Here is a 21,995-nt window from a genome sequence, read left to right as displayed (position 1 = left end):
CATATAAATAATCTAGTACATGTCTACACATTTTATGTGTGCGAATATTTTTAATTTGTTTTTTAAATGGAAAGGAGAGAGTTACAAAGACAAGGTGGGAGTGGGAGTGGGAATAAAGGTTTTCGTTTTTTATCTTTTATAATATTGGATATATACTAAAACCACATGTACGCGAGGCTTCAATAAAAACAGCAAAATTTGGTTTTGTAAAGTTACATTATTCCCCATCATTTTTTTCCGTGATAGAAGATTAAATAGTTTTTCACCTTCTTTTAATTAATAAAAAGAGATATATTAATAAGTAGTTTAGACAACTTGGAAGGTTTGACTCAATCATTATTTTTACACTTTTCATGCTATCTAGTAAGAATATTTACCGCGTTTTGATAGACTACATTGTACCACCTTTCAAATAGAGATGTACGGTATAATCTACATTGTACCACTATTATTAAGAGAGATGTACAGTATAATCTATCAAAATGTAGTCTCCAAATATTCCAAAGGTGATGTCTTGACAAAGGTATATGAACAAATAATAGAATGTGTAGCATATGACCCCATTATTTGTTTGTACATGAAGAACCACTTCTAAAGCCACATCTGTGGACATTTCACATATAAAACTTTTGAGTGATTGTCACTTATCCAAACATCTTACTGGATATATATACAGACAAATGCTGAGGAGATTCTCTTAAAATTGAAACTCTCTGTCACGTTTTTTGCACAATGTTTTATAATATTAGCATAGAAATTAACATTAAAATGTGAGGTAACAGAAATTCTATAAAACAAATTCACTTTCAGAGAGTTCCTTAGCATTTTTATATATAATGCTCTAAGCAATTGCTTTGTGTGCTCTAATTATTGGTATTGCCTCCTTTGATCACAAGGCACAATGACCACTATAGTAGCTAACGGCCACCTGCCATGTAATGTATTAGGATTGTTGTATGCATGTTCTAATCTTTATTTTTATTTTTTTGTAATAATCTTATTTTTCAAACCAGCTCCTTCTTACAAATTAATCACGGTTTGACATATATGCAAATTCCTTATGTGTTTTTAATACCCGATTTATGTATTATATATACTTTTTAGTAGAATACTCTTTTTGTGTTTTTCAACAAACGATACAATAATTACATTATATTCATCTAAACTACAGAGAGCAGGTTTTACACTTAGGCATAAAGGGTGGAGCACACTACTTTAACCGGCTTAACTAAACCCAGGTCTACCAAACGACCCTTTGGTTGTAGCCATATCTGATTAGATTAGGACAATATTTTTGTTTCGTTTATGTTAGGGAGAGCGAATGTGTAAATATAGGAGTATTGTTCAAAACCAGAGTGCTCTATCTTTGCATCCATAAATTTCAAAGATCACTGCACACCCCTTTTCTCTTTCTACACAGGAGAAAAATAGTGTGCGGAAATCACCTTTCGTTTCAAATTGCATTTCATCTGCAAAAAGTATGTTAAAAGCATCTGAAAGGCCTTTCCTTTGCCCTCTTTTTATGGCATTCAATATCACAAACTCGAATACAATCAATTTGAACAAAATTTGAACCTACACAGACAGATGCAATGGAATTCCCATTTTTCTCAAGATCGTACATTCCAGCAAAAATACCTTAGAGAGAGGAGGCGAAGGGGGGCATTTTACTGATTAGCACACTACTTGAAGTCGAGGCATTTTCAAAGGCGTCGAAATGGCGTCAAAATGCTGATCCGCTGCCCTTTGTCTTCCCGAGCATCACATCTTTGGCTTCATTGATTTTGGAAGCAAGGTAATGACTGCCACCTGCATCAGGATGGTTCGCGACCATGACCTTTCTATGTGCTTCCTTGACCTTGTCTGCAGCTGCACTTTCCCTGTCAAACCATCCAAACGAAAATCAATTTTGCTTAAAAAACAATAAAAAAAAACAGGAGAATACAACACGAGCACGGCTTCAACATTAAAGCGTCAAGTATAACTCTCCAACCTTTCCTATCTTCATTCTTTTTAGAGTTTGACTTGGTTCAGATAACTATATCTCTTCTAAGACAAGTCAAGTACAAGGTATTTGACTCGAGAAAATAATCAATTCTCTGTTTTTATTTTGGTTGAGATGAAGACTTACCAAATGATGAAACAGAAAAGCACCTACTATTTAATTCTCCAAAAAAATGTTGTTTCCTTATAATTTGACAGTAGACAATTCAATTTCATAATTTATATACAAGGAACAGAATATTCCCTTTAGTTTCCTTGACCATGGATAAATAAACAGCAATGGATAAGCTAGGAAAAGATCCTACATTCTACATTACAAAATCCTGCTTACCTGATACCAAGAATAAGAGCTGCTTCCCTCTTTGTCATTGTCGGCTGGAAGCCACCTTCATAAAATTTCCGCATTCTAGCTTTTGGTGGTCGTGTCTTGAACGCATGCCAAGCCTGGATACCATATCTACCAGCAAGGGCAGTAGCAGCTACTGCAAGACCAGCCAACAATGGTGTAGCCTGAAGTACGTCTAAAATTTCGTTAATTCTACAGAATGTAATTTGTCATTTTAACTCTCCGATCTTTCTGAACTAAATGTAAATGGCATTTTTAGTCTGATAAAACTCCTTCCGACTTCGTTCCCCTCCAATTATTCCAATGGCCATTTGCCCCATGTCATAACAAAGGTGCACTCCCACTAGTTTTTGGAATAACATTTACATAGTTCAATGCAGAAAGACACCATCATCTAACAGTCACACACCACTCCCACTAGTTTTTGGAATAACATTTAACATTTACATAGTTCAATGCAGAAAGACACCGTCATCTAACAGTCACACATGGAGCCAAATATTAGACCGCAAAATCTCACTTGGACAACCAAATGAAGGTACTAACTACACAGTCCTGACCTCTAAATGTGGATAACAATAGTTTTAAACAATATATGCATGTGAGACAGATACTTCGATTCAAATGCATATAGGGCATGGAATCATGTGACAGAACAGTCCCGCCATCTTAAAGCCAAATTTGAACATCCGCGGAATGTGCACAGGTTTCTAACAAATCAGACCAGAAAACAGGAAGGATGCATATAAAAATGTGGACATTTTATTAAGATTAGATAAAATAATTGGATTAGCAAACCCGAAGAAGTTGTTTAACCATTTTACTCCTAAGATTAACCCATGATCCAGTTTTCTCCATGTGGCCGTTACAATTCTTTTGTTCTACACCTTCCCAATAGAAATATATATCTACATTTATGTATGTACAGATGTATGTATGTACATGTACATACAGCAGGAAGCCAATAGGACGAGTCAAATTTAGTAGAAATCCTGTTGTACCAATCTATCAATGCACACCCATAATTTTTCAGCAAATCCAAATTCAATGCAAACAACCACGATTCAAAATTTCTACAAAAATTAAAACTTTACGAACCCTAGTACCAATATCACATTAAATTTTGAACTTGGGAATATAAATGGAGAGTGAAAAAACAAAAGAGCCAGCGGGGAAGACGAGATTTTGCTCACCATATCGTTGAATGTGTCGTGACTGAGCTGAGAATTTGGGGCTTGTCTTTCATTCAGAGGCTTCTCGAAGCTGGTTGTGGCTTTGGGTTGTTGTGAGTTGGGGAAGAAGAAGCTGTGTGCTCTGCCCAGCATGTTTTAACCCCTAAACCCTAATTCCCAAATTCTAATTCGTCCATTAATTTTTGGGTGCCTATCATATAGCGACGTGTAGCCGCCATTTAAACGCACCGGACAAATTCTGGAAAGTGTGCGTCTATAGGCTACGGACTAGGCCCATTTTGCACCTAACAAGTTTGTTTTGACTGCTTTTGTAAGAAGTATTTTGCTCAAAAGCACCTACGTTTTTTGCTTATAAATATGCTGAATTTTTTTGGAAAAAAATAAATAAATAAATAAAAGTTTTTAATTAGAAGCACTTTTGACTATTATAAAACATTTTTACTTGAAAAGCCCCAAACATGTTTATAATAATTACACAGATGACTTCAAAATAAGTTTTCAACAAACACACAACTTTGAAATAATTACCCACACACTACATTTCAAGGTATAAAATTTTGAATGGACAGAAATATTCTCTTGGTCATCAAAACATAACTCCTTAATGGGGTATCAAAATCACATATTAGTAATGCTTTCCATTGGTAAAAATAAGTTGAGGATTTTTTTTTACGTTAATGGGATTGTTAATTGTTTGAGGGGAGAGAAAGCGGTGAGAATCGAACCTACATCAGAATGCATAACGTAATTATTTTCCGTCACTATAGTAGAGCGCTCCATATGGAAAAATGCAAGTTTAGGATTCGATTAGCAAAAAGTGCTAGAATGATTGTGGAAGTGTTGAATGCGTTTTTTAACAAACATGCTTCCACAAAAAAAATAAATAAATAAAAGGGGAATAAATTCCTTGCTTGGAAAATAACTGAATTTTGGAAACCCACCTCTCTCCAATGAAAAAGGTTGAGGGTTCAACTGGATGGGGCATTCACCGTCGTTGGTTCTAAAATGTGTACTTCAAACCAGCCATGCTACACGACAATTTCCATTGAAGTTTTTTTTCCGAAAAAGAAGTCTTAGCATGGTAGTTCCCACCGAAGTTTTTCTCCGAAAAAGAAGCCTTGAGGAGGTAAAAGCTCCAAACCCACGAGATTCATGGTTGTGTTGATGAATCTTAGAGGCGTAACAAAAAAAAAAGGGCAAAAACAACACTATCTATACCACTGAAAACTCAAGCAAGTGATGAGTCAAAAGATATCAAAAAACGACAGCAATCTGCACACAACAAAAGAAACCATATTTCTGCTACCATGAACCAACATTCAACCCTACAAACCAATCCTCCTATGCTACAACATTATAAATGACGATCCCGAAACACAACAACACAAAGGTTTTTGAGAAGAAGAAAAAAATGTTGACATTAATCGTGAAGACAACTGAAACAGACACGAAAATCACAAACCGGTTGATTTTTCCTCTCTTCTCTTCCTCCTCCACCCGCTAACAAAGCCCTGGCCAATCTTTTATTCAATCTTCTTCACCTCAACGACATCTACCTAAGTTACATGCTTAAGCTTGCTTTTATTTTACATGCACTCTCTCACACTAGACTGATCACTAGCTACCTGCTGCCTTTCCTCTCGTGCACTGGAGGGCTTTTAATGGAGCTAGAATCAACCCTAGGAGGACCGGAGTGCCTCCTTGGTCCAGCTGGGGATGCAGAGAATGACAGCCGCTTCTTTGCAGAGGTCACTGATCCCTTCTCTGATGGTGTCCCGTTCTTCTCTGACTGGTTTGAGCTTGGGGTTGCCAACCTCGACCTGGCCTTTGTTGATTTCGTGGGTGTCATGTAACTTGGAACTGAAGGCGAGCTTGCAAGGCTCTCATCATCTCTGACAGAGGATCCTGCGATGCTATGCCTCCTATTGAAGCGCTCTGACTGGATGCTGAGTGTGCTCCTGGAGTCCTCATCTCCACCCCAGCCATATCCTCTTGGGGTTCTCCCGGTTACTGATGCTGATGATGGTGCCCTGGAGAAAGAAGTTGTAGGGGATTGGCGACTGGCAGGCCTGCTTGATCTTAGGGCAGTAGGGGTCCTAGGAGAAGGCTTATCACGAAGAGCATAAGCTTTGGTGATTTCCCCCACTGGCATGGAGGCACGGCTTGCTGCACTCCTCATGGAGGCCCGGTCATTGAAGTCTGCTGTACTTCGGCTCTCCCACGGCCTTGCAGCCACCCATCTCTCTAACCAACTCCAACCCCAGTGGGGATTGCTGGGATCCATAAAGGTCGGGTGTGCAGATTTCGAAGAGTTCATCTTCTGTCAAAGAGATTTATTGGGTCAGTTTCAGGTAGATGGTTAATTCAATATATTAAAAAGAATAAGGAGATTCATCACAGCAGAATCTAAAATCAGAATTCAAAAGTCGCCAACGATAGGCTTCCTGTAATCCTGTAAAAATAATCAAAACGGAAAAGTACACCACCTGGTGAGAGAATGAATAAGCCAACGCCCTTTCTCGTCTCATAGCAGCCTCTTGTTTCAGTTGTAGCCTTGTCTCGACCTGTTCCTTCGATTGAATGCTATCATCCCAATCTTCTCCCATCTATCACGACGAGTTTAGCATATCACAAAATTGAAGACGCCTGAAATAAATATAAAACTAGAGGCCGAAACAAATTGATGAACTCAAAGAACAGAAGATGGAAGCAAAACCTGAACGGGCATGATTGTACAGGAGAGCTCATGGACAACTCATATAAACATAAAATATTGGGGGAACTTACAGAATCTTTTTTTATTTTCTCAAGCTCTTTCTCTTGTTTCTGTTGGAGCTGTCTCTGGAAAGCCTGATTCTCCTCGGACATTCTAATCCTCCTTGCACGAATCTCAGACTGCACACGAGCAAGAGTCTGCATGCATCTTAACGTTGTAGTTGCTTGCCGTTTAACAGATTGGCCTTGTAGCAATGATTTCAACCTCACCAACCCCCTCAAAGCTCGTAACGCCCTTCGTGCCTGAAAATCACATACAACAAAATCTCATTTAACACATACAGCTCATGGCCGGAGAATAAATGCATTGGAGTTATTATAATAGATCGATATTTACTGCTTTACTAAATTCAACGTCCCCTTATAAGATGGCAGCTGACCTTGATCAATGCAGGCATTAATTCAAAAAAATCAGATCTTTCTCACAAGAGGTAAGTAGTTAACTCGAGGTTTATTCTATAGAATGCCAAATCCCTCGTCATGTTCAAGTTGAACAACCAAGCGAAAGTTCAACTGATTCGATACAACTAGGCACACCATCCTCTAGTACTTTTACATATTATCACAAATCAAACATCTTATTTCCAAAAGTACATAAACCAAATAGGACTAGAGAGCAATATAGCCAAATAAAACATACCATGTGCCCTCGGAATGCAGTCTGAATCTTGATAGCTGCAACCTCCTGCATCGACTTTCCAGGGTAACGGGGCATGGGCACAGCTGTAAGGCGAACAACCTCTGCGGCAGCCTGAGCAGCAGCCACAGCTGCCTCTGCAGCCGCAGCGGTAGCAAGTGCCACAGAGTAAACATGTTTGTTTTGTGCATTCTCAGCCTCAGCTAATTTGACATCTTCTTTGGGAGGCGGAGTTGGGGGAGGAGGAGGGGCGGGGGCATGGGCGGCGGTAGGGGCGGAGGCAGGGATAATAAATGCGGTTTTTTCCCAGGAAGATACCGCATCCTCATTCTTGTGCTTCCCAAACCATCTCTTCTTTGACTTGTGAGTCTTCTGGCATGAAAGTACAAACGTTTCATTTAGAAACTCGTATTAATTTTCGATACAACCACGATGTAAGATCAAAGTAAACCAATTAAACAAACCTCGTCTTTCCTTTCCTTTGGATCAGGGGTGAGGGCTTTCTTCAATGCAGAAAACCAACTCCCTTTCCTCCCCATTTTCTAGCAAAGCATGCTGCCAAAAACAACAAATTTATGAAATTTTAGACACACACAATACAATGAACACGAAAAGGTCGAAAAGTTATGACATTTCTCAAATGCTTAAATTCAAATAACCCAGAAATTCAAAGGAACAGTGGACAAGGAAAGTTGGAACTTGAAAGTCAACATTCAACCCTCAAGATTCTGACTTTTTGGTAGGAAATCTATGTCTTAATATGCAGAGATCTAATTAAACACGCACTCAACACAATTGATAACTTCCTAAACCTAATTACAAAGGGTAAACAACGGACAATAATAAACAAAATAGCTGCCAACCCAACAAAGAAAGGTGCAAACTTTCGGTTATTCATTAATGCAAACAATAAATGGTCCAAAACCCAGATTGCAAAACTGCAAGATTTTCAAAAAATTCCACAGAACCCAGATAAAAAATCCTACTAGCAGCAACTTAGAGAGAGAGAGTGACAAAATGACAGAGCCCACAAGTTAATTTTAGGACAAATGCATGAGAAAAACACAGGCAAAAACCAAAAAAAAAAAGGACACACTTCCAGTACCTCTGCTCGAAAATTCCCAGATCTCTGTGAATTTCGGGAACTACCTCTCCCCTGAAAAAAGAAAAAAAACAGAAAGTACCCAAAGGAGTTTATGATTTGGGAGTGTGAGAGAGAGGGTGGAGGAGAGAGAGGGGGGACCCGATAATTTGGTGAGGAAAGCTTCAACGTTCGAAAAAACAGAACATGTTGCAGAGGAGCGGAGGGAATGGAGTAGGGGTTAATTTGGAGGGGCCTACAGATATTGGGGTTTCTATTTTAGTAAGAAACAAAAAGCAACATTGACGACAAACAACAACCTCGCTGTCTTTGTCCCTTCTTCCCTTGTTTTACTCTTTCAAACTGTACCCCTTAGCAGTTAATTTTTGAGGATTTTTTCTGGATACAACCATCGTTCTTATCTGCTGCAACATGAACCACAGCGACTTCCTCTGCTTCCTCCAAACACGGCATGCCTCACAGATTTAACTAAATTGTGAGTATTTGTTAATTTCGTAGATACAAGATGAAGGGTTGCTCTTTTTACAAGCAAACGATACGATTCGACCCAAAAAAGGATACAAATTAATCACAATTTTTGAGCTGATATGCAAGTTAGTGGGAGGTAATGATAGCAATTTGGTATAAGATTTGTATAACTTGCATGTCAAGTTTAAAATTTTCTTCGATTATGGAAAATATGAAAGCTCGTTTGAAAGTGTTTTTAAAATGATTGAAAATATTTTAGATAAATGTGTTTTTAAATTCTAAAAGCACTTGAAGTAATTATTGCAATAAGCATCAATTATAGGTGCTTCTTCCGAAAAACACTTTAAGTGATTGACCCATGTTTACTTGTATTTTTACTAATGATTGGTTTCAAAAACACTCTCATAAAAAACGCTTATACTGATTTTAAAAATACTTCCAAATGAACTCAAAAGCTAATTGATTTCATATTTAGGAATCTGGTTGACATTAGAACGTAAAATTGTTTATTTAAAAGATTCAAATCCATGTATGCTAAGATTTGGACAATAAACAAATTAAGAAAGAAAATGGATTCAAATTATTCTTTGCATATAGTCATTTTAAATCCAATTCAAATTACTACTTCTACTTATTCCAAATACATTAAACTTAATATTTTCAAGTTTATTCTCTTGCCAAATCCAAATCATTTCTTCCAGATTCTTGAGTTCTGATGATCATTTCTATATTTAGACGTTGTTGCGGAGCTACAAAATAGTCATTGTCATCAATTTACTTCCTCTATTAACAATTTTTGCCTCTACCGCTATGTAAAGGTAATGAGAAAATAGACTGACACCAACTTTTTTATCGTCCAAACTTTAAACGACAATTGCTCATGGCTATACAGTTTTTGTCTTTAACCATAAATCTCGACTCTCAACTAATTCAATATACTTAACTCTTTTATTGTCCAAGCTCTGAAAATTGACCTGTCTAAAAAATTACGAGATCGGTTTAATGATTAAGTAATCTAAGTAATTAACATTAATGACTTCTTTTTATAACAAAGGAAGGTCACTTTCTCAAACTTACATATGTATGATAGTTTATACATAAAACAAGAAACAAAGAAATAAAAACAAAACTTAACCTTGTGCAGTTTTTAGCTGCATATACAGTGCTCCGAAAAACCCTAATAGTTGTGCCCTACAATATCCGTTTTAGGTTAAAGTTTTTGTACAAAGAGTTGGTCCCATTAGCCAATAAAATATGCAAATGCCAACAACTAATTAGTCTAATTATTATAAAAAATGTCCCTGCAACTTGTGACTTGGTGAGGTCAGGCCACCACTGCACAGAATTTTAAGAGATGAGTGCATCATTTGGTGGCAACAATGATGGTGTCACATGCCAATTGCCTCATTTGCACGTGAACCTTATTAAATTATTTACAGCCTTGTAAGTTGTAGCTCTGTAAAGATAGAACAACTTGTATGATACGAGTATACAGTTGTAATAAGAGAATCTCCAGTGAGGGGCTCTATATGAGACTAGAAAAGTGGTGAATATAGCATATTTTAGAGTTTCGATGAATCTTTGAGGCTTTATAAAAGAATTTCTCCCAATGAGAGGTTATATCTTTCGAATTCTATATGTAGATATTTATATTTATTTATGTAACAATTTGATTAAGCGATGATTTTTTTTTTGTGTTAGTTTTTCTTAAGTTGATTTTTGGACGTGTTATCTTAAAAAAAATTTATGAACCCTTCAACCTAAAAAATTCAAATTGTGATAAAGTTATATTTCATCACTTATGAATCGATCGTTGTATTAGATTTCCTTATCTCAATCTCATCCATTGAAATAAACAAACTCTCACTTCCTTCCGAAATAATTTGATTTTCACGTATAACACAACAATTTATCCAGCATCAATTGGTAAATTAGTATCATACAATTTTGAAAAAAAATTATTTGAAAATTTCACTCATCAATACCCATGAATATTAAATCAATTTGAAACTTTACTTCTTATGAAATTTAAAACAATCATTAATTAGCCAAATTGCAAGAAAAATAAGTAAGAAAAAAGAATTAAAAAAATAAAAGAATAGTATAAGTGTATTTGCAAGTGAAGGGAGAGTGATAGAATTTTGCTCACATGGGTTGCTACTTTTTTGTGGGTCCTACTATTTTTTGGGGCTAGATGTAGCCCAATTTTATGATACCCAAGAAGTGAAGTTGCTAGCCCCAGTAATGGATCTAGCCCCATTTTTCGGGTTATTGGGGATGAAATTTCTCGCTAAGGCTAGAAATGTAGTAGCCTCATGGAGGATAAAGCCCCCATTGGGAATGCTCTAACGTTTTGTGTCAATATAATAAAGATGTGTGTAAGTTTTTATTTACATGTATTTAATTCAATGACGCTAAATGGCACGTTACAGTGTTTCATAACACTAAATGATGCGTGACGGCATACTCATACCATGCAAATTCTTTTCCAGCATAGGAAAAAGGAATGCCAGCCTGTAGAAATTGTATATAATGCCTTCACATATTCTTCTCCTTGTGGGTCACATGATTAGTATCCAACTTGTATATAAAAAAGGTAGTGTTATTTACACATATATTTTAACTTCACACACATTTCTTTTAATTTTCGGTCGTTGGATCAAAATAATTGATGAATATTAATGGGCAAAAATTACCAAAAGTATATGAGAGGTAAAACTAAGTGTGTAAATAACATTATCCTATAAAAATTGATTCTTGATCCATTCTAGGTTTCGAGTTTTTGTTTTTGTGTGATTAAAAGCGTTTATTTATGTATTGAGATTTTGTATTTAAGCAACTAAAAGCATTTAGACATGCATGAATATTTTGTGTTTTGTTTCAGCCGCATCAAGATTTTGTAGTTAATTTCGCTCCGTCTCTCTTAATATCAATTTGTATTAAAAAGTTGGGAATAAATGTTGAAAAACATGTTTGAGTAATGAGTTTAATCTTTATCTTTGTCAATTATGGAAGTCTGAATTTGGAGTGCACGTTGAGTGATCTTCACTCCGTTCGAGTGCTAGACATGAAGTCATGCTAATCACTTATGACTTTGTGATAGTTTAATTTAATTGATTGATTTAGTTGGAGCTTTCAAGTAGATAACTATGTTGGAGCTTTCAAGTAGATAACTAACTGCCACATTTGTCAAATATCCTAGTCAAATTCTTGATCAACTCACAAGTTTTTTAATTTCTTAGTGCAATGACGTGGTGTACAAATTGTATAAAGGTCAAAAAATTGAGTTTGTGTTCAATTATATAGTATCAAATTCTAACGATGACTGGTAAATTATTGAATTGGTGAATTTGATTCTTATAATATACAATAGTCAAACTCAAGACGTTTGATTCTTAACTTAAGTAGCATTTTCTACGCATATACAACAAGTTAAATATTTGAAACAAAAAAACATCTATTGTTCACTCATATGTTGGAAAGTGGTTAATTCCATAATCCAAGTCAGCTCCTTGTCATTGTAAAATTTCTTTTTTTTTTTTTATTCTTTTTGGGTAAACTGAAAATAGCATTTCAAGGCAAAAGTCAACGAAGTACACCAACAGATCAAATATACACAAAAATTCAATTACATGATAAGCATAAAGCGAAATATATGAACTCTAAGCAAAATAAGACAAGACCCAAAACATCATTTGAAGCCCAAAAACAGAAAATAAGACAAGACTCAAAACATCATTTGAAGCCCAAAAACAGAAAATAAGACAAGACTCAAAACATCATTTGACCCCTAACCACCTGCTACCACCGACGTCGTCGGAACAGTACCTCCCAACCACCGCTAGCCAACATCCCCAAACGGCTGCCAGAAATCAACTCCCCATAAGTGAAGAAAAGGGAGATGCCTTGATGGAGAAATTTTTCATTGTGATAGGAACACGGATGATATACTATTTGTTTTTATGTAAATGGTAGGAAATTTTATTTTTTAAGTTATTAATTTTTTAACACACATATCCTATCATTTGTATAATGACATGTGATGTACCACTTCATATGCCGGTTACACTAAAAAATCTCTCGATGGGGTTGGTTAATTAATTATATTAATTAATTGAGAAGATCAGACTTCACTCCACAATTTTCATCATTACTTTTGGAGTGCTTTGTGGAGTCCATTTATGAGGGAGGTATTTTAGACAGCTCGAAATTGTCTTTTACTAACCACTATATGCCCTTACAATTATGATGACACTATATGCCATGTAGTTGATTTAATTCCTGAAAGTTTTAGAGATTCGATTACAAAATTTACACAGAACTCATACTATTTTTTAAGGTAAAGTACAAAAAACTACCTTAATTATTGGTGTCACAATACTTTCATAACTCATCTTTTAAAATTGACAATGTCATACCTCATCTTTAGAATTTGGTCCAATGTTATACCTTCCGTTATTTGGCCGTTTACTTTTTAGTTAAATGCTGACGTGGCTTGATTCGGGACCAACTTTCTATTAAAAAATTAATAAAAAATTATTAAAAACTAAAAAAAAATTATTTAATATTTTTTAAAATAATAAAAAAAAGTAAAAAAAAAAATTAAAAGAAATCCCTTGTTAGTCCCTCCCCCCCTTCTCTCTCCCCATCTTCATCTTCTTTCCTTCTTAATCTTCAACCAAACAAATTTTTTTTTTTTTTTTAAAACCCCCCACCTCCACGCGGAAGAAGAAGGAGAAGGAGGAGGAGGAAGGAACAAAAAAAAAAAAAAAAAAAAAAAAAAAAATCCAACCTAACCCAGTTCACGCCCACCCCCCAAACCCCTGCAACCTAGAAAGAAAGGGGGAGGGGGAGGGACGAACCGAGGGTTGTTTTCTTTTTTTTTTTTAATTTTTTTTTTAACTTTTTAATATTTAAAAAATATTAAATATTTTTTTTTTGTTTTTAATAATATTTTAATGATTTTTTAATAGAAAGTGGACCCCGAATCAAGCCGTGTCAGAATTTAACTGAAAAGTAAACGATCAAGTAACAGAAGGTATAATATTGGACCAAATTCTAAAGATGAGGTATGACATTGTCAATTTTAAAATATGAGGTATGAAAGTGTCGTGACACCAATAGTTGAGGTAGTTTTTTGTACTTTACCCTATTTTTTATTTCACATGTGTTACTACAGGAAAAATCAAGAATAAAAAAAATCAACACTCGAGTTTTTTAAACAAAGGAAAACTAAAATCAGAGTATTTCTAAGGTTTATTTTTAGCTATGCTCCCTAAAATTAGATTTCGATCCCACTTTGTCTCCTAAAACTCAAAAGTCAACGCTCTACTCTTTGAAACTCAAAATTCGCTTCACATTTCCATGTTTCCACTATTTATGTCCAAAAACTGTCAAATATGCTGGTGTGGATTAAAAATACATTTCAGAATAGGGAATTATTATTGACACTAAAAAATTATCGTTTTTAACTCCAGACTTTCTTTATTTAGAAGTAAAGATACAGTGAGAAGTATAAAATAAGATTTTTGAAGTGCCGATAACAGTTTAGAATAAATGAAATAATATGTCAAGCCACCCAAAGCGCAACAATCTTAAGCTAGGCCCATATTTTCTTGTGCGAGTTTAAAGCAGGCCTGAGTCCAAAGTGTAAACCTTTTTAACGGGCAGGTCTCAGACTTTCAGCCCAACACAGCTCTGTCGTTTGCGGTTGAGGGGGGGAGCCGATATCAGGTTAAACGAAGGGAAGCTCGTACCCTGTGACTGTTTGAGGCTTGAGGCGCCTAAGCAAATAATACAAAGCAGCTTCCTTCGTCCATTGCAGAAGAGAAGTGAGCAGCCATGGGCAAGCTGGGGAAGAAGGCGAGGAAGTTCTCGAAGAAGAATCTTCAGTCCGTTCTCAGAAAAAACCGCAAGTTGAATTCCAAGTTCAACAAAAGGAGAACTTCCAAGAGTATGCTCTCTCACTCTCTCTGCAAACCCATGTGGGCTTTCGGATTGAAAGTTTGAAACTTCGGTTGAGTAGAAAATAAATAAGCATTAGAACTTGCATCTTTTGGGGTGGTCTTACATGGGTTGTTGTTACATTTTGTTTAGAATTTCTGTATTTTTACGTGGGATATGGTGTGTGTAAATGTGAAAGCTTTGGTTTTTGAATGCATGGAGTTTTGGCTTTGTTGAATTTTGTGGGTTTTAGTTATATTTTGTGTTTTCGCTTTATTTGGAGATTGTTTCATGCTTCTCTGATTTCTGTTGGGGAAAAATGTTAATTCAATTGTTGCAGAAGGTGGGAAAGAAGATAGTGGTAAAGAACAGAAAAGGGACGCAGTGGAGTTGTCTAACGCAAGGTACAAAGAAGGACATTTTTTCGCATTTCGTGATCTTGAACATATAATTTTCGAATGACATTTATATAGTACTTGTATCTTTTACTCTTTTTTTAGTTTTAAATTTCCGCCATTTAGTATTTTCCGTTGATGGAGGATAGAGCTTTGGAGACCAAGTTTTCCAGAAGAATAATATATGTCAGATATTGGTTTATGTTTTGATGAAGGCTTCAATCTAACATTCTAACCTAAGTGTCAGAGAAGTTTTCTTCCCTTAAGATAGCATTTCCTGAAGAAGAAGAAAAACTAAGGAAATGTCTCCCATGAAACGTTTTACATGTCAAACATGTCAAATAAGCTTCAGGATATTTTGCATCCGGAAAACTTTCGTGTTGAACTGTTTTCCATTGACACAAATGGAGCCAATGCGTTTTTAAGTTTCACTATGTACTTTCATTTTGTAGTTTACTTTAACTGCATTATAGTGTCATACCATCATTACGGACACACTAATTTCAAAAAATTGTTTTCAGAAATACTGAAGGAATCTACATAGAAGACACTCCTCTTGATGCGATATTCAGCGAAGATGAGAATGATGTGTTTGGAGATGATTCAGACAGTGATGGGTATCTTTCTGAGGTATTGAAATTACATTTTTTTTTCCAGGAACTCTTCTTAACTTCAGTCACTTTGCTGGGAATTTTTGGATTGAATTTTTATTTTCTTTCAATGTTTGATTAGGACTCAAGTGATCTGCATCTAGCTCATAGTGAAACTGAGAATTCTCAAGAAGGTGAGGTCATAATTCCATCTGTTTATTTTGTATCATTCCGATATTAATTTTGCTTCTCTTCTCCTCTCCCCTTAACATTTTTATGACCTTTATATGCAGGAAATTTTGGCAGTAGTGGTAGTGATTTATCTGTGCAGAACAGGGAAATTCAACTTGAACTTGTGAAGAAAATGAAAAAATTAGACAAATTGAAGGAAAAGGTAATGGTCATGGTTATTACTTGAAAGTACATGTTCTTAAGAAGATTGTTTCTTTTACCAGTTACCACCCCTTTCTACTCATCCTACCGACTATCTTCCTCCACCTCCCATCCAGTTGTTTCTTTTTCTTTTTAATGATCCTGTTTGCTTGGAAAATTTTCAGGACCCAGATTTTTCTAACTTTCTTGAAAACTATAATAAGCGGTCTGAACAGTTCAGAAACAAAAAGGCAAGTAATATCTATTGTGGCATTTAGCTTCAGTTTTTGAGTTTTGTTTGGAGCAGTACAATTTGTCTGCAGTTTTATATTGCAAACCTAATTTCCGTCTGTAATCTGGGTCGGCTGTTTGATGTCCCTTCTTTCTCCCGATTATGCATGTGCATGTTACAGTATGCTGATGAGGATGAGATGAGCGAGGATGATATGCAGCCAGAGAATGTTGATGGTGTTAACACTCACGGAAGCAAGTTGTTGACCAGCTCTGCCATTGATTCATTGTGTCAACTAGTCAAAGAGCATCAAAGTGTGCCTGCGCTTACTAGTCTATTAAATGGGTACCGTGCTGCATGCCACTATGGAGCTAAAACAACCAGTGTCTTTAATGCTGATTCTTGTCGTGGAATTCAGAACAGTGAAGCCTTTTGCAAGATATTGATGGTCATGCTTAATGAGGCTGATAATGTATTTAGGGGGCTACTGGGGATATCAACCTCCAATCCCAAGAAAGAGAAGAGTTTGGACTTGAGCAAGAATTCAAAATGGAATACTCTTAAGCCACTGATAAAATCGTATTTGAGGAGTACCCTTTTACTACTGAATGAGGTTAATGATTCTGAGATATTGGCCTTCTCCTTAGCACGGATCAGAGCTTCTATGATAATTTTTGTTGCTTTCCCTTCGTTGCTCCGCAGACTTATCAAGGTATATCTAAATGAATGAAAAAAATAGTTCAAACTTAATACACACACACACACACACACACACACACACATATAAAGCACCAAATCATTCTGTATAGAGATGCTTTATACATCGTCGTGCTTGTTATATAGGTCATGCAACTCATGCTTAACACTTCGAATTGAAACTGCAGCTTGCTGTTCATCTGTGGGCAACAGGGAAAGGGACTATATCGTCTCTATCCTTTCTCATCATACGCGATGTGGCATCTGTGTTTCGCTCTGATTGTTTTGACACCTGCTTTATTAACACATATAAATCATTTATTGGTCATTGCCAATTTATGGAGCCTGTTATATTTCAACACGTACACTTTCTAAGGAACTCCTTTGTTGAGCTATGCTCTGTGGATCTGCAAAAAGCATCTAGTAAAGCAATCGTGTCCATCAAGCAACTTTCTAAAATACTGAAGCAGGGTCTGCTGACAAAGAAGAAGGTGTTGCCACTAACTCAATCCTATTGGTGCTTGTTTAATTAAATTCTGAAACTTGAGCTTTTTCCTCTTTCAAGTTATATGTTTATGTGCGTGTGGGAGTGTAGTTTATAAGAAGTTATGGTATTTCGGATTCACCAATGATATTTACTGAAGTTCTGCCTGATTTTCTATGGCCAGGAAGCTGTCAAGAAGATATGCGGTTGGCAATACACTAGTTGCATTGATCTATGGGTTACGTTTATATCAGCCAACATACCTGATCATGATCTTCAGCCGTTGCTCTTTATGATAATTCAGATTATAAACGGAGTGGCTGTCTTGTTTTCTGGACCTAGATATTTGCCTTTAAGAGTCAAATGCATTCAATGGTTAAATCAGCTCGCGTCTTCCTCAGGAATTTTTATTCCTATTGCCTCTTTAGTGGTGGATATTTTGGAATATAAAATTGGCAAGGATGTTGGTAAACCTGGAAAAGACACCAATATTATGTGTTCTGTAAAGGTTGGGAATTCGTAACTTTACCGATAGAAAAGTGTGTTTGGAATTGGGTTATGCAATCTGCTCTGATTTGATTTATTATTGTTATTCCATATTTTTTGTGCAGTTTCCAAAGAATTGGTTAAAATCGAGGAACTTTCAAGAACAGTGTGTTGTATCTGTTATCGAACTGCTTTCAGCACATTTTGCTCAGTGGAGCTATCATATTTCTTTTCCTGATCTGGCGACTATTCCCCTTGTCCGCTTGAGGAAGTTCCACGAGATAACTACTATAGAGAGTTTCAAGCGTATAGTGAAGCGCTTTATTGATCAGGTAGTCTCATAGAAGATTTAGTCTTTTACTTGCATATCTCCTTGAAAATGAATTTATTTTCCGGATTCAGGGACACTCAGAGACATTGATCTCTTTTATCCTCTTGAGTAGAAATTTGCTTGATGGTTGTACCTCAATAAACACGGGAAACCTGTGGAGTCCCACATTTCGGGCAGGCTGTCTTTAAATGCAGGCTGTACTTATATTATTTTACGTCTGTGGCATCTATCGTAAAAAATCATATGGCAAAGAATGTCTAAGACAGTGACACATTAATGGTTCCTTTGTTGGCTTTTGCAAACTCCCCAACATTGTTAATAAACTGCTTCCTTGGCCTCCATGGCTGGCAATCAAGTTAATGCATTTGGGAATATTGGTCATGTGACAAAAAGGTTCTGTTGCTTGCACTGCAGGTGGAGCAAAACATTGAATTTGTGCGGAAGAAGAGAGACGAGGTGCCTTTTTCACCAAAAGATCAACAATCTGTAGAATCATTTCTCCAGGTCTGCAGCCATTACGACTGTTATTTTTTGGACTTCGATGAATATTACTTGTTTTTTTATATGTTAAATGGTCAACATGCAGCTAGAAAAGCACAGTGGCAATACTCCGTTTGCACAATATTATAAAAGCATCATCGACAAGGCTGCTTCTAGAAATTTGGCTCTATTTGAAAAGGTGCAGCATACATAACCTTATTTTTTGTGTTCTTATACCTTTTAACGATTGACTGGGTATGGCACCTTGAATGTTAACTATGGAGGTAGTTTAGCTATTGCACAATGACATTTCCGGTGTACAGGTAGTTGGATTCAACCTTTTTTTTGGCAATCTCATTAAATTTCTACTCTTGTGATGGTACTTGATCCAGTTCTCTGAAGTAGAGAAAATCAACAAGAAAACACAAAAGAAAACAAAGCGGCCTCAAAATGACAAGGTAACTCAAGGTGCCAATGGTAAACATTCGGAGAAAAGAAAAGCCAATGCGTCTATTAACGGTGGCAGACAAGGAAAGATGAGGAGAAAAGAAAAGTCTGAATCGTAAATCGTTTCTGAAAAGACCAATTTCTGAACCTTCATCAGACTCGCCGAGCCCGTTTTGATCCTTTTGGCAGAACAGACATCTTAGGTCAGTGTTCTCTATATAAACAAAGACATCTAGTCTGTTGCTTGTAATATTGTAAGGAAAGTTTTGTTTAACATACATGCAGAGGTGAACTCCCATTACTGATGACAAAGCATTTCTTATATTTTTTTTTCCTATTGATTTGAAAACGGTGTTTTTCTTCTGAATGCTGGAAGATGTCTTAAGTTCGTATCCCCCTTCCCCGTTGACTTAGAAAAATAATCAAGAAAAGAGCATTATATAGGGAATCTTAGAGGCATGATCATGGTTGACTTTCTTTTTTTCGTTTTCTTGCTGGCCAAGTTTACTGGTTGACTCTAGTCTGCTATATTTTAAGGGTTCATATTTTCTTATTAATATTTGTGTTGCCTTGTAGCCTATCGTTCTAGAAAAGGCAAAGTACAAAGGGTAAGAGGGCCGGCATTCGGCGCCCATTTGCCTTTGGCAAAGGCCAAGTTAGTAATGCAAGCTACTTAACGTTAATTAATATTGATGCCCGTTGACATGAATACCAATACTAATCTGGGGTGTTTCCGTAATTATGATGAAATTATTATAATAAATCATGTATTTACGTGTATTTAGGCGCACATAACGCGTTATCTGCCATTATATTTTAATGTTTTTATTAAGGGGCGTCAAGTCTGTTTTATATTATTAACTTGGAGCCAGATCCTTCAATCAAGCTATGGAACAAGAGAAAAGTTTATCAACATACATTGTTATCTCCTTTTTCTGTGTATGGGGGCATAAGATTGATCGAGATTTTGATTTCTGGTACTAACGAGTGGTTGGTTTAGTGGTAAGACTTTCGAATATCCTCATAGCCGCTCGTTGGGGTTCAATCTCTTGTTTTTAGCGCGGTTTGGAGCGAAACCCACACTTTTTGCTATGTGGTTTTGAAGCCAAAACCCAAATGAAACCAAATTGTTGGGTTCGGTTCAGTGTGATTTCAAACGGTTTCAGTTTGGTTTTTAAAAAGAAAATATACATTTTAAAATGACACCTATCTACGCATAAATTGTCTCATTTTTTGGTTTCCACACAATACATTAATTAATGAAGCATGTCAACTATCAGGGCATTGAGTGACAATATTTTGATAATTTATTTTCATCTAAAATTGAAACAATATCTGCAGCAAACCGAACTGTTATAAAAATGTCATAATCCATATTTGAAATGAAACTAATCCCTCATTAAAAACCAATACAAGTCCTCATAGAGCAGCCTTTTAGCTAGCTAGGTGCCAATTGCCACGCAACAATTGAAGGCTTAGGAAGAAGAAATGAATGAACGGTTTGCAACTTTACATACATACTCTGTGCAGTAGATAACATCAATGATCCAATGCCAAGGCAGATGTATATTAATCGCCCAACAAACAGACTTGCACCCTCAAATCTATGACAAAGCTATGCATTATTTCCCTTGCAATTTACGTTTGCATAGTATCCCATATCTGATGTAGGACAATGATATTCTGTCGAAGACTAAAGAAAGAAAGTGACGAATGATGATATTCTAGTGTGGTTGAATGATGATTTTTAGTGTGGTTTGTATAGACTCTAACAAACAACCAACTAAAATGTTTATTAATATTTATGGTGCGGTTCGGTTTTCAAAAGCCAAAACCAAAACCAAGTCGTTTCTTACACTGCGGTTCGGTTTCAAAATGGCAAAACCAAATTGTTTGGTGCGGTCCGATTTAGTTCGTGTTTCGGTTTCGGTTCCAAATGCCCACCCCTACTAAAAAATGACTTTATTTGTCAAAAAACTCATCTCCAACAGATGGTTGAGTTATAATTATATAGAGCCTATCAAGTTATTACTTGGCCAAAGGGCCAAATGTAGGCCTCTTCTTAGCCCATTTTTTGGGACCCAGCTCATTAATTGCAATAATTGATTCAAATTCAATGACTATATTTGAAAGCATTCAATGATAGTTTAATTAAATTAACTAATAAATTTAAAATATAAATTAAAACTAATCAATTATTTTCGTACTATATTTAGCTCATTCGGTTAGAATTGGTGCATGAATATGGTATGATACTGTTTATTTAAAAATAATTTTTTGTAGGGCTATAGTTATGAACGGGGCTATATTTAGCTCTTTTCGATTGGAGATTGCAAAAGTTTCGACGAGGTCCTCTGTAGAATTGTCCAAATCACAAATACTTCAGCCCTATATTTTTCTGCTTGAGAAGATGAACGAAGCCATGATATTGCACCAAATTATTTATGACCCTTGGATCAAGTATTTCAACCAGATTATGTACTCAATCACCAATTTTTGTCAATACCATATTCTGAACAATGAAGAGGAATGAGGATCCTCTCTAGATCCTCTTTGTGAGGATCCCAGAGATTCTTCAATCACATCCGTTTATCATACATCGTACGTTTAGAAATCATTATAAATTTTTTTATTTAAAATTAAATATAAACAGTATCTGACAAAAAAACTGGCCACATGATATACGATGAACGGATGTGATTGAAGGACCACCGGGATTCTCTCCGAATTATTTATGACCCTTGGATCAAGTTTTCAACCAGATTATGTACTCAACCACCAATTCTTGTCAATATCATATTCTAAACCACTTTAATATGTAAACACTGGTGAATGTGTAAGAGGACGATGACGCTGCCCTAATCAGCTGACATGATCCCGTCTCATAGTCAGTTGCCATTATTAGACAACATAACTAAAGTAAATGTAATGATAGTCATTCTCTTAGTTATGGGGTTCCAATTAGTGATATTCATGCCTCCATTCCAAAAAAAAAAAAAAATATATACAAAAAA

General features: G+C 36.0%; 3 protein-coding genes across 6 annotated transcripts; 1 reads left to right on the top strand and 2 right to left on the bottom strand.

Annotated features, from left to right (window-relative positions):
* Positions 1 to 1,483: 1,483 nt before the first annotated feature.
* Positions 1,484 to 3,739, bottom strand: LOC137735452 (mitochondrial import inner membrane translocase subunit TIM14-1). The gene is made up of 3 exons (XM_068474875.2): positions 3,544 to 3,739; positions 2,336 to 2,514; positions 1,484 to 1,880 (listed from the first exon to the last, which is right to left on the bottom strand). The coding sequence occupies exons 1-3, from the start codon at positions 3,673 to 3,675 to the stop codon at positions 1,724 to 1,726; spliced, it is 468 nt and encodes a 155-aa protein (XP_068330976.2). The 5' UTR covers positions 3,676 to 3,739; the 3' UTR covers positions 1,484 to 1,723.
* A 1,077-nt stretch (positions 3,740 to 4,816) lies between these two features.
* LOC137735019 (protein IQ-DOMAIN 3) lies at positions 4,817 to 8,629 on the bottom strand. Of its 3 annotated transcripts, none has more exons than XM_068474374.2 (6): positions 8,061 to 8,629; positions 7,420 to 7,510; positions 6,959 to 7,324; positions 6,331 to 6,561; positions 6,030 to 6,149; positions 4,817 to 5,863 (listed from the first exon to the last, which is right to left on the bottom strand). In XM_068474374.2, exons 2-6 carry the CDS (start codon positions 7,492 to 7,494, stop codon positions 5,165 to 5,167), a joined length of 1,491 nt encoding a protein of 496 aa, XP_068330475.2. In that variant the 5' UTR covers positions 7,495 to 7,510; positions 8,061 to 8,629; the 3' UTR covers positions 4,817 to 5,164. The 3 variants fall into 3 exon arrangements, with proteins under 3 accessions (XP_068330475.2, XP_068330473.2, XP_088552725.1); XM_068474372.2 differs by having other exon boundaries at positions 6,959 to 7,327; positions 8,061 to 8,551; XM_088696599.1 differs by lacking the exon at positions 8,061 to 8,629 and adding an exon at positions 7,615 to 7,769 and having other exon boundaries at positions 6,959 to 7,327.
* A 5,584-nt stretch (positions 8,630 to 14,213) lies between these two features.
* Positions 14,214 to 19,348, top strand: LOC137735673 (protein REBELOTE). 2 transcript variants are annotated; one of them, XM_068475121.2, is made up of 13 exons: positions 14,214 to 14,478; positions 14,809 to 14,872; positions 15,385 to 15,493; positions 15,596 to 15,647; positions 15,747 to 15,847; positions 16,011 to 16,076; positions 16,239 to 16,769; positions 16,942 to 17,244; positions 17,422 to 17,745; positions 17,849 to 18,055; positions 18,469 to 18,558; positions 18,641 to 18,733; positions 18,927 to 19,348. In XM_068475121.2, exons 1-13 carry the CDS (start codon positions 14,367 to 14,369, stop codon positions 19,098 to 19,100), a joined length of 2,226 nt encoding a protein of 741 aa, XP_068331222.2. In that variant the 5' UTR covers positions 14,214 to 14,366; the 3' UTR covers positions 19,101 to 19,348. The 2 variants fall into 2 exon arrangements, with proteins under 2 accessions (XP_068331222.2, XP_088552724.1); XM_088696598.1 differs by lacking the exon at positions 16,011 to 16,076 and having other exon boundaries at positions 14,234 to 14,478.
* Positions 19,349 to 21,995: the final 2,647 nt, after the last annotated feature.

This window comes from Pyrus communis, chromosome 7, assembly GCF_041283825.1.
Source record: "Pyrus communis isolate YQ-2024b chromosome 7, ASM4128382v1, whole genome shotgun sequence".
Lineage (NCBI taxonomy): Eukaryota > Viridiplantae > Streptophyta > Magnoliopsida > Rosales > Rosaceae > Pyrus > Pyrus communis.
Note: the sequence above shows the minus strand (reverse complement) of the source record. Positions and strands in the feature narration are given on the sequence as shown.

Bases quoted from the DNA above. Each gene is read 5' to 3' on its own strand.
- LOC137735452 (XM_068474875.2), bottom strand. From the start codon at position 3,675: ATGCTGGGCAGAGCACACAGCTTCTTCTTCCCCAACTCACAACAACCC. The intron at 2,515-3,543 runs GTGAGCAAAATC...GACGTACTTCAG, and splicing joins ACGACACATTCAACGATATG to GCTACACCATTGTTGGCTGG. The intron at 1,881-2,335 runs GTAAGCAGGATT...ATGGTTTGACAG, and splicing joins GCTCTTATTCTTGGTATCAG to GGAAAGTGCAGCTGCAGACA.
- LOC137735019 (XM_068474372.2), bottom strand. From the start codon at position 7,494: ATGGGGAGGAAAGGGAGTTGGTTTTCTGCATTGAAGAAAGCCCTCACC. The intron at 6,562-6,958 runs GTATGTTTTATT...TGTGATTTTCAG, and splicing joins CTGCATTCCGAGGGCACATG to GCACGAAGGGCGTTACGAGC. The intron at 5,864-6,029 runs GTGGTGTACTTT...TCTCTTTGACAG, and splicing joins CTTATTCATTCTCTCACCAG to AAGATGAACTCTTCGAAATC.
- LOC137735673 (XM_068475121.2), top strand. From the start codon at position 14,367: ATGGGCAAGCTGGGGAAGAAGGCGAGGAAGTTCTCGAAGAAGAATCTT. The intron at 14,479-14,808 runs GTATGCTCTCTC...CAATTGTTGCAG, and splicing joins CAAAAGGAGAACTTCCAAGA to AAGGTGGGAAAGAAGATAGT. The intron at 16,077-16,238 runs GCAAGTAATATC...TGCATGTTACAG, and splicing joins AACAGTTCAGAAACAAAAAG to TATGCTGATGAGGATGAGAT.